At 54.4% G+C, this 14,948-nt stretch overlaps 1 protein-coding gene across 11 annotated transcripts in view; it reads right to left on the bottom strand.

Moving 5' to 3' along the window:
* Positions 1-364: 364 nt before the first annotated feature.
* Positions 365-14,948, bottom strand: part of LOC105495341 (phospholipase D family member 3) — a 31,108-nt gene continuing 16,524 nt past the window's right edge. For 3 of the 11 annotated variants that reach the window (XM_071086826.1, XM_071086831.1, XM_071086829.1), the window contains 12 exons: positions 12,761-12,793; positions 11,834-11,925; positions 11,660-11,734; positions 11,430-11,572; positions 10,456-10,639; positions 8,049-8,169; positions 7,840-7,967; positions 6,216-6,416; positions 3,974-4,113; positions 2,158-2,323; positions 960-1,059; positions 365-859 (listed from right to left, as the gene is read on the bottom strand). In XM_071086826.1, coding sequence (XP_070942927.1) covers positions 672-859; positions 960-1,059; positions 2,158-2,323; positions 3,974-4,113; positions 6,216-6,416; positions 7,840-7,967; positions 8,049-8,169; positions 10,456-10,639; positions 11,430-11,572; positions 11,660-11,734; positions 11,834-11,860 — 1,473 coding nt within the window. In that variant the 5' untranslated portion in view covers positions 11,861-11,925; positions 12,761-12,793 and the 3' untranslated portion in view covers positions 365-671. The other 8 variants (XM_071086825.1, XM_071086834.1, XM_071086824.1 and 5 more) reach the window with 7 other exon arrangements.

The following is a 14,948-nucleotide window of genomic DNA, read 5'->3' as shown; positions in this document are numbered from 1 at the left end:
ACCCTTGGGATGTAGCAATGGTTTGGTCCCTGCTGATCAATCTGGGAACATGCTTCTGTACAGCACATACCCCATGCTGGCTACATGAGTGTGAAGTCCATGCCAGGCCACAGGGTGGCACACTGCATGCTCAGCACAGGTCAGCCCATGTACGCTACATGTTAAGGGTTCAGCACACGCCAACCCGTGCCAGCACATGCTGAGGTCTCAGTACATGCTAACCCACGCTAGTCACACACTGAGGGCTCAGTACATGCCAGTGACATATCGAGGGCTCAGCACAAAGATGTCCCCACCTGAGGCCCATGCCAGCTGTCCCCTACCCCTGCACCCCATCTCACACCACTCAGTCAGGCACAGGCTGTACAGACAAGTTATTTACTTATCACCCTGGGCCCTTTTTGCCCTGGAAAGTGGGGGTGGGCCAGGGGGCCGGGCCCAGCATGCACCCCCACTTCTTTGGGGGCTGATCCCTCCCCCAGCTCTGCTGGGTCCTGGGGCCACAGCGTCAGACCGGTGGGGGCAGAGGTAGAGGTGGGAGAGCAGGGGAGAGAGCCTGAGGAGCCACAATGGGGCAGACAGAAGCGGGGGCACGGGGACAGGGACCGTGACCCAGAGCATCTGGGTCTGTGGGGGCCTAGCAGGCCTCGGCCTGTCCGCTGGACCGGGCCTCAGAGCAGGCGGCAGGCATTGCCCACGCTGTCGGCTGAGGCATCAAGGTCATGGCTGTAAGGGGAGTCCCAGTCCCTCAGGAAAATGGCCTCCAGCTGGCTCCGTAGACTGCCCCTCCCGTTCTGCATCACCAGCAGCGAGGTGCCCGCCGTTTCCGTGAAGTAGTTGCCCGACCAGTTGGAGGTTCCTAGAGAGGAATGGGTGGAGCGTAAGGGAGCCCTCAGGGGGCTGCCCCGGGTGTCTGAACCCCCTCTTGTTCAGTGCCCTGTGGTGCTCAGGACACTCACCGATGTAGGTGGCGCGTTCAGTCACCATGTACTTGTTGTGGTTGACACGGGCATACGGGATTCGAGCCTGGGCCTCATCCGCGGGGACCACAAAGAGTTTCTGAGTGGGAGGGACGGATGGGAAGGAGTGTGAGAGGCACTGGGAGTCGGAGGAGCCCCGGGATCAGGGAGCGGGGCATGGAGCCAGATCTGTGGGACTCCACTGCTTCCCACAGAATCCCTGGGGGCCAGAACAGGGCCAGGTGGAGGGGCGCTCTGAGAATGAAAGCTGAAAGGGAGGCCCCGGTGGTCTCATTTGCAAAACACTGTTCCCTACAGAATGGCTCCTGTTCATTTCTGAGGTCTTGTCTCAGATGCCCCCATTGCCAGAACATCTTCCTTGGCCCTTCTCACTAGGGCAGGGGCTTCCTCTGGGTGTCCCCACCCTGGCCCTGACCCCTCTGCCTGTGCACCCCCCCGGGCCCTGACCCCTCTGCCTGGGCCTCCTCCATCCCAGCCCTGACCCCTCTGCCTGTGCACCCCCTGGGCCCTGACCCCTCTGCCTGGGCCTCCTCCATCCCAGCCCTGACCCCTCTGCCTGGGCCTCCTCCATCCCAGCCCTGACCCCTCTGCTTGTGCCCCCCGATCCCAGCCCTGACCCCTCTGCCTGTGCCCCCGACCCCAGCCCTGACCCCTCTACCTGCCCACTCCCCCAGTCCTGGTCCCAAACCCTTCTCTGTGCCACCCCAGCCCTGACCCCTCTACCTGTGCCCCCAACTCCAGCCCTCACCCTTCTGCCTGGGCCTCCTCCATCCTGGCCCCGACCCCTCTGCCTGTACCTCCCACTCTGGCCCTATCACCTCTCTCTGTGCCCCCCACCCTGGCCCCAACTCTTCTGCCTGTGCCTCCCCATCCCAGCCCTGACCCCTCTGCCTGTGCCCCCAAATCCCAGCCCCGACCCCTCTACCTGCCCACGTCCCCAGTCCCGGTCCCAACACCTCTCTCTCTGTACCCCCATCCCAGCCCCAGCCCCTCTGCCTGTGCCCCCTCATCCCAGCCCTGGCCCCTCTCCCTGTGCCCCCACCACCCTGGCCCTGACCCGTGGTTTCCCCACCGTGACAGGGCTTACTCTGGGCTGTCCTTGTCAGTTGACAGATGAGCCCCATGAGGGCTGTGTCCCCAGGACTGCCCCGCACAGGGGCCGAGGGGTGGTGCTTACCACCTGGATGTCGGAGTGGGTATGGTTGTCACGCAGGGCAGCCAGGGAGAGCAGGAAGGCCCGCATGGATGGCTCCGAGTGTCCCCAGCAGCTGACGAGCAGGCGCACCTTGACGCCACGCTCATAGGCGGCCCGTCGCAGCCCATCGTCAATGGCAGGCCAGAACCTGGGGACGAGTGTGTAGGAGGTGGGGCAGGATGCAGAGGGTGGCTGTCTCCACAGGCTCTGCCCTCAGCTTTGGGGAACCAAGCCTGGGCCCAGCGTTAGCTATTCAGAGGACTTCCTCATCGCTGGCTCCCAGACCCTGTTTCTGCCTCCATAAATCCTATGGAATATTTCCTCTTTTGGCTGTGGCTCCCGTTCCTGCTCTCCAAAACCCAGTCTTGTCATCCTCTTTTTTTCTTTCTTTTTTTTTTGAGATGGAATTTCGCTCTTGTTGCCCAGGCTGGAGTGCAATGGCACGATCTCAGCTCACTGCAACCTCTGCCTCCCGGGTTCAAGTGATTCTCCTGCCTCAGCCTCCCGGGTAGCTAGGATTACAGGCATGTGCTACCACGCCCAGCTAATTTTGTATTTTCAGTAGAGACGGGGTTTCTCCATGTTTGTCAGGCTGGTCTCGAACTCCCGACCTCAGGTGATCTGCTCGCCTTGGCCTCCCAAAGTGCTGGGATTACAGGCGTGAGTCACTGCACCCGGTCCATCCTCTTTTTTTCTTTTTGAGACAGGTTCTTGCTCTATCACCCAGACTGGAGTGCAGTGGCACGATCATAGCTCAGTGCAGCCTCCAACTCCTGGGCTCAAATGATCCTCCTGTCTCAGTCTCCTGAGTAGCTGGGACTGCAGGTGAGTGCCACCGCACTGGGCTAATTTTCACATTTTTCTGTAGAGACGAGGTCTCATTATGTTGCCTAGGCTGGTCTCAAACTCCTAGTGGTCCTCCCACCTCGGCCTCCCAAAGTGTTGGGATTACAGGCATAAGCCACCATGCCTTGGACCCATTGTCTTATCTACTGCCCCTAGAATACCTTCTTTGAGCCCCACAAGCGCCATCATCCACCTGGACATTGCAGTGGGTACGGTTGTTATCCTTCTTATCCCAGAATCACAAATCCCCAAGCTTGCTACTCTAAACCCAAATACTTTTAGCCCCCATTCCCCAACCCCTCATCCTGTTTCCAGCGCATGCCTCCTACCTCCCCAAATCTCACATCCTGCACCCCTGCCTCAGGCTTCCTGCCCTCAACCCCAACATTCTGAGCATTCTCTTTTTTGTTGTTTTTTTTTTTGAGACAGAGTCTCGCTCTGTCATCCTGGCTAGAGAGCAGTGGTGCGATCTCAACTCACTGCAACCTCCACCTCCCAGGTTCAAGCAATTCTCCTGCCTCAGCCTCCCAAGTAGCTGGGATTACAAGCACATGCCACCATGCCCGGCTAATTTTTGTATTTTTAGGAGAGATGGGATTTCACCATGTTAGCCAGGCTGGTCTTGAACTCCTGACCTCAAGTGATCCACCCACCTCGGTCCCTCAAAGTGTTGGGATTACAGGCGTGAGCCACCGGGCGCAGCCCTCTCATCCTTTTCTCTGTTTCCTCAAACCTCATCCTGAAACCTCATCCCTGTCTCCTCCGTAATCTCTCCTGTCTCAAGTACCTAGATACCTTCTTCCCAGTCACCTCCTGGTGACTGTCTCTCCCTGTGGCTTCTCTTCCATCTGTCCCCTTGCCTGGAGCTCCCACCAGCTTTCTGGTCTCCATGATTCCCTCTCCTGTCTCCTGGCCACCTGCAGTGGCTCCCTATCCCCACGCCCGGCAGTACCTGTGAGGGTGGGAGAACTCCAGAGTGGGCAGGTAGTTCATGACTGCGATGTAGATGAAACTCCGCGCATTGTCCACCACGTTGAGTAGAGCCTTCAGGTCTGGAGTGCGGCCACTTGGACACAGGGGTGGGGGCGCACTCTGAGGGCGAGGGGACAGTCAAGACACATGCCCTGCCAGGGGCATCGTCACAGTGGGTCTCACATACGGACAGCTCACCACAAGTCAGGCACTGTGGAGCTCAGCGAATCCTCAGCCTCCATGAAGAGGAGGGTCAATCACCACATCCATTTCAGAGGTGAGGAAACTGAAGCTCAGAGAGGGTAAGTGACTTACTTAAGGTCACACAGCGGATAAATGGAACCAGGATTTGAACCCAGTCCCTGATCCAGCGGCAACCGCATCACCTGGGAACTTGTTAGAAATGCAAATTCTTGGGCCTCACTGCACATGGCCTACTGAATCAGAGTGCTGGGACGGGGCCCAGGAATCTGGGTTTTAACAAGCCCCCAGCTGATTCTGGGGCACGTTCAGGTTTGAGGACCTCTGCTCAAGTCTTTTTTTTTTTTTTGAGATGGAGTCTTGCTCTGTCTCCCAGGCTGGAGTGCAGTGGCATGATCTCATCTCATTGCAACCTCCACCTCCTGGGTTCAAGTGATTCTCCTGCCTCAGCCTCCCAAGTACCTGGGATTACAGGTGCCCGCCACCCCTCCTGGCTAATTTTTGTATTTTTGGTAGAGATGGGGTTTTACCACGTCTCCCAGGCTGGTCTCCAACCCCTGAACTCAAGTGATCCATCCATCCCAGACTCCCAAAGTGTTAGGATTACAGGCGTGAGCCACCACACCTGGTCCCCCATCTCCCTTAATGCTCAACAGAGAAGGAAACTGAGGCTCTAAATGGGGAAGTGGTAATGAGGAGAGCCGTGATCCCCTGTGGGAGGCCCCCGTAGTGAAAGACCCCAATGAGTCATGCTTCCGTATCCACACCTTAGGGTCATGCCTTCCACGATGATTCGACTGGGACAGGTGACTTGCTCAGGGGGACCTAGGGAGACCTGGGTTGCCTGCCTCAACTAGTGAAACTATCTAAGAGCTAGAAACATCAGTGCCTTGTCCAGAGTGATCAGTATCTGCCATGGGCGAGAGCTAGTGTCGTCCAATAGAGTGTGTCGCAGTGATGGAAATGTCCAATATGGTGGCCACTTGCTACAGGTGCTACTGAGCATATGAAATGTGGCTACTGCATGCGGAACTGAATTTTGTCTTTTTTTAGAGACAGAGCAGCAGCCTCTTGCCCAGGCTGGAGTGCAGTGTTACCATCAGCTCACTGCAGCCTCGAACTCCAGGGCTCAAGTGATCCTCCTGTCTTAGCCTCCCCAGGTACTACAGGCGCATGCAACCACACCCGGCTAATTTTTATTAATATTATGTTTTTGTAGAAATGGTGTCTCCCTAGTTCTTTGGTATCCTGTCTAGAGCAATAAATAATAAGACCAAAAAAAAAAAAAATAGAAATGATGTCCCCTATGTTGAACTCCTGGCCTTAAGTGATCCTCCCATCTTGGCCTTGGCCTCCCAAAGTGCTGGGATCACAGGGATGAGAAACCATGCCTTGAAAAAAAATTTTTTTTTTGAAATAGGCTGTCACCCAGGCTGGAGTACAGTGGTGTGATCATGGCTTACTGCAGCTTCAATTTCCTGGGCTCAAGTGATCCCCCTGCCTCAGCCTCCCGAGTAGCTGGGACTACATGCATGTACCACCCAACCCAGCTATTTTTTTTTTTTTTTTTTTTTTTTTTTGTGAAGATGGAGTCTTGCTATGTTGCCCAGGCTGGTCTCAAACTCCTGGCCTCAAGTGATCCTGTCACCTCAACCTCCCAAAGTATTGGGGTTACAGGCATAAGCCACCCCACCTGACCTAAATTATTAATTGCATTTAATGAACTTAAACTGAAAGAGCCACCTGTGGCTATACTGGATGACACAGAGCACCAAAGGTTTGCTGTGCATGAACGCAGGGTACCTCTCCCAGCAGCACTAACAGGTTACCCATTTTCTAACTGAAATAGAGGCCGAGGGATGTTAAGAACTACTCCAGGCCCCTGAGCAAGCAGAATGAGCTGGGGTGAGAACTGATGGTCAGGATACGCCCTCCCTATCATCACCAGACAGGGACGGATGGAGGCTGTGAGTGACAGCATGGGGCTGGGACATGACAGGCCTCACTTGTCCCAGACTCACCGCCAGGTAGGCCAGAGCAGGGGTTCCATTGAGGCAGATCTCCATTGGTGTCTCTTGGTTATAGCGGGTGTCATAGAACCGGGGCCAAGTTGATGGGATGGAGCTGCCTGCCTGGCCCAGGAACCAGTAGGCCTCAAAGATCTTGGTCAGGTCTCGAGCCAGGCAGCTGCAGTTGTACATGACCACGCCCAGCTCCTTGACCTGTAGGAGGGCAGTGCTGAGCTCAGGGACGGCGGCCTGGTGCCCACAGATGACAGGGACACTCCCCAGTCTGGCCTCTGGCTATCCTCCTGTCCCTCAGTACCCCTCCACCCCAGCTCCAATAGCTAAAGTCCTAGCATGATTACCAACTTAAGTTTTGAAGAAAATCAGTTATTCCAAAGCTCCAGGTTTCCTGAACATTTGCAATCTGCTGTTGCTTCTACCCTCCACTGAGCTAGCTTCTACTCATTCGTAGAACTAGGCTGACACATTTCCTCCTTCAGGAAGCCTCCCGTGACTACCCAGCCTGTGTCAGGCATTCCTCTGGGCTCTCCTAGTCCCTTGGGATTCCTTCCTCATTCTCTCTGGTGACAAACTGGTCTTCCCACTGGGCTGTGAGGACAGGTACCAGGGATGTCTCAGTCACAGCTGTATCTGCAGCATCTCCCTGCATAATTGCTGAGATTAAAAGTTAGGGGAGCTATCTGTTGAGGAAATGAATTCATGAGTTAATGTGTGTCTTCACCTCATTCCCCAAGCTGTTTTCTGTTCCCTATCTTGGGCTAATTCCTCCCTATCCTTCAGGGATCAGATTAGTTATACCTCCTTTGGGAAACCCTCCAATACCCCAGGTTGGGGTCTCTGAGCTTTTCAACCCTCTGTTCCCTCCATCCTGGCCCTGACCCTCTGCCTGTGTCTCCCCAACCCTGGCCCTGACCCCTCTGGGCTGTCACTGTCAGGTGACAGGCCAGTCTGCATTGGACTGGGAGTTCCATGAGGTCCACCTGTTACCACCATGTTCCCAACATTACCCGGGACAGGGCTGGACTTAAGAGCAGGCACACAGAGATGTACAATGAAGATCAAATGGTGCACAGGTCCTTGAATGCCCTGTAGAGGGGCTGGTAGCTGCAACTGGGGATCAGAGGGAGCCCCAGGCTTCCAGGAGCAGGGACAGGGCAGCAGAGGGCTCCATTTGGGGATTCTTCGTTTTTTAACAGGGTCTCACTGTGTCACTCAGGCTGGAGTGCGGTGGCATGAATACAACCCACTGTAGCCTCAAACTCCTGGGCTCAAGTGATCCTCCCACCTCAGCCTCCCAAGTAGCCGGGACCACAGGTGTGTGCCACCACAACTGGCTAATTTTTTTTTTTGGTAGATAAGGGGTCTCACTATGTTGCCCAGGCTGGTCTCCAACTCCTGGGCTCAAGCGATCCTCCCACCTTGGCCTCTCAAAGTGTTAGGATTACAGGTGTGAGCCACCGTGCATAGCTTGAATTAGGGAGGCCTGGTAGGCAAGAAGGAAGCCATTGCAGAGAATGGGTGGAGAGGACTCTGGATTGAGTGAGGGGGCAGTCAGAGGCTGGGTGCCCTGTGGGGCAGGGAGTGGCCTGGAAGGAAGGTAGACAGGGTGCAGGCAGACCTGGGTCAGTGAACGCCAGTCCATGTTGGCACTGCCCAGGTAGAAGTGGGTCTGGTCCACCACCCAGAACTTGGTATGCAGGACGCCATGGGTCAGCTTCTGCATGTCCACCATGCGGACCTGGGCACCTGTGACCAGCAGGGGCAGTGATCAGGGGCCAGGTTGGGTACCCCCAGGCCCAGACCAGCCCCAGTTGGGCCCCAGCTCACCACTCTGCAGCAGGGCCTGCAGGTCCGTCTGTGGCTGGGGCCCGTTGGGCTTGCTCACAGCGATGCGGACATTCACGCCCTTGGGTGCCAGGGTCTGCAGCTGCCGGAGGACCTCCTCACCCTGCAGGGAGGGGAGAGCGTCTGAGGGGCTGGACCAGCCAGCTCTCCAACCCCACAAGGTAATGCCCAGTGGAGTTATTTTGAGACATGATTAGGAGTAAACGGGCTTTACATTAGCCTGTATAAAGACTTTACAGATTAAAATATTAAAAGACTTCCTTATCTGTTTTAAACATCTTTATCTGCTTTAATAATTAGTTGCCCTGTGATCCCCCTCCAAGGCCTCCTGACCCCTCCTGCCCCTCCAAGGACTTTCTCAAAATTCAGCATCAAGGCAGGGCCTCCAGGCATCTCCCAGGAGGGTGGGGGCGAGCCTCAGGCAGGGGGTCCCGGAAGGTATCGGGTGAGGCACGATGGTGCCAGCAACAGCAACGATCAAGGATGCCCTGGAACCTACTGTGTGCCAGGCCCTGTTCTAGGCCCCTTCTCAGTGAACTCACTGAATTCTCACAACCCGGTGAGGCTGGTTTAATTATAATCTCCACGGAGAACTCAGTAGTGCAGTGGGATTTTGTTTTTGTTTGTTGGGACAGGTCTTGCTACGTTGCCCAGGCTGATTTTCAATTCCTGGGCTCAAGCATTCCTCCTGCCTCAGTCTCCCAAGTAGCTGGTACCTCAGGAGTGCACCACATCCAGCTATGGAGCAGGATTTGAACCCAGACCATCTGCCTCCTACATCTGTTTTAAACCACTTCAGAGGGAGCCAGTAGGGAGTGGGAGCTCATACGGTTTTTTTTTTTTAACATAAAAACATTTTTTTTAGAGACAGGATTTCACTATGTTGCCCAGGCTAGAGTGCAGCGGCACGATCATGGCTCACTGCAGCCTCCAATTCCTAGGCTCAAGCCATCCTCCTGCTTTAGCCTCCCAAGTAGCTGGGACCACAGGTGTGTACCACTATGCCTGGCTTTGGTTTTCAACTTTTGTAATTATTATTATTACTTTTTTTTTTTTTTGAGACAGGGTCTTGCTATGTTGCCTGGGCTGGAGTGTAGTGGCATGATCACAGCTCACTGCAGCCTCCAACTCCGGGGCTCGAGCCATCCGCCTTCCATCCCCTGAGTATCTGAGACTGCAGGCGCGCACCACAACACCCTGCTAATTTTTTTGTTTTTTTTTTTTTTCAGTAGAGACAGGAGTCTCACTATGTTGCTCAGGCTAGTCTCAAATTCTTGGGATCAAGTGATCCTCCTGTCTAGGCCTCCCAAAGTGCTGGGATTACAGATGTGAGTCACCACACCTGGCATAATTTTTTTTTTCAGGCAGTTCTTTTTTTTTTTTTTTTTTTTTGAGACGGAGTCTCGCTCTGTGGCCCAGGCTGGAGGCAGTGGCGCCATCTTGGCTCACTGCAAGCTCCGCCCCCTGGGTTCCTGCCATTCTCCTGCCTCAGCCTCCCGAGGAGCTGGGACCACAGGCACCGCCACCATGCCCGGCTAGTTTTTTGTAGTTTTAGTAGAGACGGGGTTTCACTGTGTTCGCCAGGATGGTCTCCATCTCCTGACCTCGTGATCCACCCGTCTCGGCCTCCCAAAGTGCTGGGATTACAGGCTTGAGCCTCCGCGCCCGGCCTCAGGCAGTTCTTAAGGAGCCTTGTAATTTTAGTTAAGTTTTAAGACAACTTCTCACAAAAAGAGGTAGTAGGGAGAAGAAAACAGAAGGAACAAATTCATAGTTTTTCAGTGGAAGAGGTTATCCATGTAGGCTGTTCCTTTTCAAATTGTGAAGTTTTACGTTCTTAAGTTTGTCTGCAGACCATAGCAGGATATAGTAACAGGAGACACAAAGGTTAACTCTGTGCCAGGCACTGTGCTAAAATTTGCTTGGATTAGTCCATTTCATCCTCACAAGAGCCCTAAGAAGCACGTGCTATAAATTGACCCCATTTTACAGATAAACTGAAGCCAGAGAGAACAGGTGACCTGCCTGGGGTCGCACAGCTGGAAGGTGGCCCCTGTCTTGATGCTGGGCTGTTAATTACTCCACTCTTCCATTTCTTTGTCTGACGGGGTCAGGGCAGCTTGTGGGTGAGTGACATCCGCCAGCCTAATAATCCCTTGTAACCAAACCCACACCCTGACATTCAGAGGCCTACAGATGACCGTGACAAACGCCTCCAGTCCAGAGAACCATGTGAAGGCAGCTGCTTGCAAACACCTGTGTCCAATCCGCTGTGTGAGACACGCCCATCTGTCTCCTGGGCTGCAGGAGAAACCCCTTCATCCCCCACAGTCCCCGCTGCCTCCCACCCCCTGCCCCTGCTGCTGGCCAGGGCCAAGGTTGCAGGTACCTGCTGGGCAGAGGGCTCCTGCGTGTGGGTGTCATTGTTGGTGAGGGTCCAGTAGAAGGAGGCGATGTCCAGGCTGCTGTGCGCACCGGCGAGCAGGCCCAGCCAGGCCTGGCTGGTGGAAGGGTTCCCCGTGGAGGCATTGGGGAAGTCCAGGCCCTCAGGAATGCTTTCCACCAGCACTGCTCTGGGGGGTGGGGGATGCTATCAGCCATAGGGTGCTGGAGAGCAATGGCTGGGAGGTGAGTGCTCAGCTGTCCGTCCATGGGTGTGTTGGACAGACTATATTTTTTTTTCAGAGACAGAGTCTCGCCTTGTCCCCCAGGCTAGAAGTGCAGTGGCGCGATCTCGGCTCACTGCAGCCTCGAACTCCTGGGCTCAAGCGATCCTCCCGCCTCAACCTCTTGAGTAGCTGGGACTACAGGTGTGCGCCAGTACGCCTGGCTACTTTTCTTACTTTTAGTAGAGATGGAGACTCACTATGTTGCCCAGGCTGGTCTGGAAGTCCTGGGCTCAAACAATCCTCCCGCCTCAGCCCCCCAAAGTGTCACAATTACAGGCGTGAGCCACCAAGCCCGGCTAAACTGTATTTGAGTTTTTATTTTCTCTTAAAAATTTTTTTTAAAACTGTGTGTATTTGAATGTGTGCCTGGACTCATGATCCTCTGAGTGTCTGTCTAGAGGTGTGGAAGGAAGGTTATGTATTTAGATATGTGTGTGTGTATGTGTGTGTGTGTCCACAGATGTGGGTGGAAGATGCTGTGTCTCTTCACGGGCGGATAGAAGATGACGCTGTGGCTGCCATAGAAACTATGTGTGTGGAGGAGGAGGGGGCGGGCGAGCACTTGGGAGCCTGCAACCTCCTCAGTTGTCGCAAGCGCTGGGTAGGGCTCAGTGCAGGCCATGCTTAGTGTGTGCTTAAGTGTCCCTGGTCTGGCAGGCCCCTCCCCCCACCACCTGCAGCACCCCCCACTTACTCGCAAGGGTCATAGCAGGGGGCTGGGCGCTGGTTGGGTCCAAAGAGATGCAAGTCGCCGTATTCCCATAGAAACAGCTGAGTCATCAGGGCTCCGAAGCCCACAACCGCCAGAATGAGGACCAGCAGGACCCAGCGGGCTTTCTGTGGGGAGGAGGAGGTAGTCAGCCAGCCCGAGGGGGCAGCCCAGCCTGTCCCTGAGACAGGGCGAGGGTGGCGGAGGGCTCCTACCTTTTCCGCAGCCTTCCACGCCTCAATCTCATTCATGGGCAGCTCGTTGGCGGGCTCCTCTGCAGGCACCTTCAGCTGGGGATGGGGACAACAGCAGGGGTGACAGGTGGCTCTTCGGAACCCCCACCCCCACTTCACCCAGCTCTACCCTGCTGAGTCCCCCAATCCACCTACCTCCTGGTACATCAGTTTAGGCTTCATCTTCCCTCAAGGCTGGGGGATATGCAGAGCCCAGGTGAGAAAGTGGGTGTGTCAGGGTCTCCAAACTGGCAGAACAAAAGTGGGCACTGTGTGGGGTGTTCTACGCTTTCGAGGGACAGACATCACAGAAGGGTGATTAGTCTTGGGGCCATTCATAATCATGGGGGCCATTGGCACACTGCCCACCACCCCAAAAAGAGGAAGCTGGTCACTGGTCAGCAGGATTTCGAAATCCCTCAAAATCCAACGGCTCTGCTGCCTGCTCATCACTCTGCAGTGCCCACCCTGCCCCCATCAGCACCCACGCAGCTCCCCTCTAGCAGCCCCCTTCTCTCTCCTCCACCACCAGAAAGACAGCGCTGGATGAGGTCAGCAGAGCCCCAGGTCTTTGTGCTCGGCTTTTCTCAGCCCTGGGACTACACAGGGGGTATATTCTAGGTGGCTCCTCCGCCCTCACTCAGGTACCCCCACACCACACAGCTCAGCCGGGGATCATCGGGGCCTCCCTGCCACCCCGCTGCCCATCCCCCCAGCCAGCCTCCCCCCACCTACCCCTGAGGGGCCTCGGTCTCGCTCTCAGGCGTCTGCTGCTACCTCCGCGGGGCCCCAGCTTCTGCCCGGACAGGCTGAACAGGGGTGGGAGGAAGAGGGGGCGGGGCCTGCGGGAGCCCCGCCCACTGCAGCGGGGAGTCTGCGCAGTGCGCGCCTCAGTCCGGGCTCACCGCAGCGAGAAGGGGGGCTCGGCTCCCCAGACACTGCCGCTCCAGACTGGCTGGGTTGAGGGGTAGTACATGGCTGGTGGATGGGTTTTGCTACATTCCACCCTAGAGTCCCTGTGTGGGGCAGGGAGGCCACAGGCAGAGAACAAAAGGAACCTCACATCTTTTCTTGTCTACAAACCTTGTGAATTTGTGTACCATGGACATGCATTACCTAGTCAAAAATAAATACATAAATGAAATTAATAAAACGCTTATACAATGAAACGGAAAGATCAAGGTTGAATAATAGAATGAAGAAATGTAGCGATAAAGTCAACAGAAGACAGTTCACGGCATGAGATGGGAAGAAAGGGGCAGAGGAGATGGTGAATTTTCTGTTGGAGTCTACTTGGATTTCGGTATTTGATTTTTTAAAAAAAGCCAGCTGATATTTTGATAGGGATTTTAAAAAAATTTATTTTCCGATCCACCCCATCCCATGTCTCCCAAGAGGGATTTAAGGCCCCGGCTGGACAAACACACTGGAGACCCCTTTCCTCTCTCATCCCTCATCTCCTAATTGAGACAGGGTGGCACCTCTCTCAATGAGACAGGGACACTCTCTTCCCTCAAAGCTTGGCAGGAAGTCAAGAGATAACTGCAGAAAAGGAGTATTACTAAGAGAAGCAACAGGGCAGAAGTGGTTGTCTTCAAGGGAGTGGGATTTTGGGGTATGTCAAGATTGCTTTTTATAGTAAGCCTATTTTCTTTTCTTTTTTTTCTTTCTTTCTTTTTTTTTTTTAGTGTCAGAGTTCTGTTCCCTAGGCTGGAGTGCAGCAGCACGATCATAGCTCACTGCGGCCTCAACTTCCCAGGCTCAAGCAATCCTCCTGCCTCAGCCTCCCAAGTAGCTGGGACTACAGGCACGTACCACCATGCCCAGCTAATTTTTTTTTTTGGAGACGGAGTCTCGCTCTGTCTCTCCCAAGCTGGAGTGCAGTGGCGCCATCTCGGCTCCCTGCAAGCTCCGTCTCCCGGGTTCATGCCATTCTCCTGCCTCAGCCCCCACGAGTAGCTGGGACAACAGGCGCCCACCACCGTGCCCATCTAATTTAAAAAAAATTTTTTTAGTAGAGACGGGGTTTCACCGTGTTAGCCAGGATGGTCTCCATCTCCTGACCTCGTGATCCGCCCGTCTCGGCCTCCCAAAGTGCTGGGATTACAGGCATGTGCCACCGCGCCAGGCTGCAGCTAATTAAAAAAAAATTTTTTTTTTTGTAGAGACAGGGTCTTGCTTATTGCCCAGGCTGGACTCCTGGACTCAAGTGATCCTCCTACCTTGGCCTCCCAAAGTTCTGAGATTACAGGCATGAGCCACCACACCTGGCCCCTATTTTCTTTTTGCTGAGACAGAATTTCGCTCTTTCGCCCAGGCTGGAGTGCAGTGGCGCAATCTTGGCTCACCGCAACCTCTGCCTTCCAGTTTCAAGTGATTCTCCAACCTCAGCGTCCTGAGTAGCTGGGATTACAGGCGTCTGCCACCGTGACCAGCTAATTTTTGTATGTCTAGTAGAGACAGGGTTCCACCATGTTGGCCAAGCTGGTCTGGAAATCCTGACCTCGTGATCCGCCTGCCTGGGCCTCCCAAAGTGCTGGGATTACAGGCGTGAGCCACCGTGCCTGGCCTATTTTCTTTTTTAAAATTGTGAAACATAAGCTATTTTCAGAGAAGTATAGAAAATATCTCGGTGTAGGTTGAGAAATAATTATAAAGCACACACAGGTGTCGCCAGTTTCATCACCTTTTAAAAAATCAGGGGCGTGCATTACTCTTTTTTTGAAAAAGAAAACTCAAAGACAGCTAGGTTCTCCATTTACTCCAAGATCCAACCTAGATTTGTAGGGACAACTTGCAAACTTCTCCCTACCAATGTCAGATCCCAGACTGGTGAGGGTAGAACATGCGAGATCCCCCCCTTTCCATGGCAGGAAGACAAACGGGGACGCCTAAAAAGGATCTAGCAGGTCAGGTGTGGCGGCTCACGCCTGTAATCCCAGCACTTTGGGAGGCCGAGGTGGGTGGATCACCTGAGGTGAGGGGTTCAAGACCAGCCTGGCCAACTTGGTGAAACCCTGTCGCTACCAAAAATACAAAAATTAGCTGGGCGTGGTGGCGGGTGCTTGTGATCTCAGCTACTCGGGACTGAGGCAGGAGAACTGTTTGAACCTGGGAGGCAGAGGTTGCAGTGAGCCACGATGGCGCCACTGCAATCTAGCCTGGGTTACAACAGAGTGAGACTCTGTCTCAAAAAAAAAAAAAAAAAAAAAAAAAAAAAAATATCTAGCAAGAAACAGCAACAGACTAAGGTTATTTGAAACTCCAGAGG

Source organism: Macaca nemestrina, chromosome 20 (assembly GCF_043159975.1).
Source record: "Macaca nemestrina isolate mMacNem1 chromosome 20, mMacNem.hap1, whole genome shotgun sequence".
NCBI lineage: Eukaryota > Metazoa > Chordata > Mammalia > Primates > Cercopithecidae > Macaca > Macaca nemestrina.
This window is presented reverse-complemented; position numbering and strand designations above follow the sequence as displayed.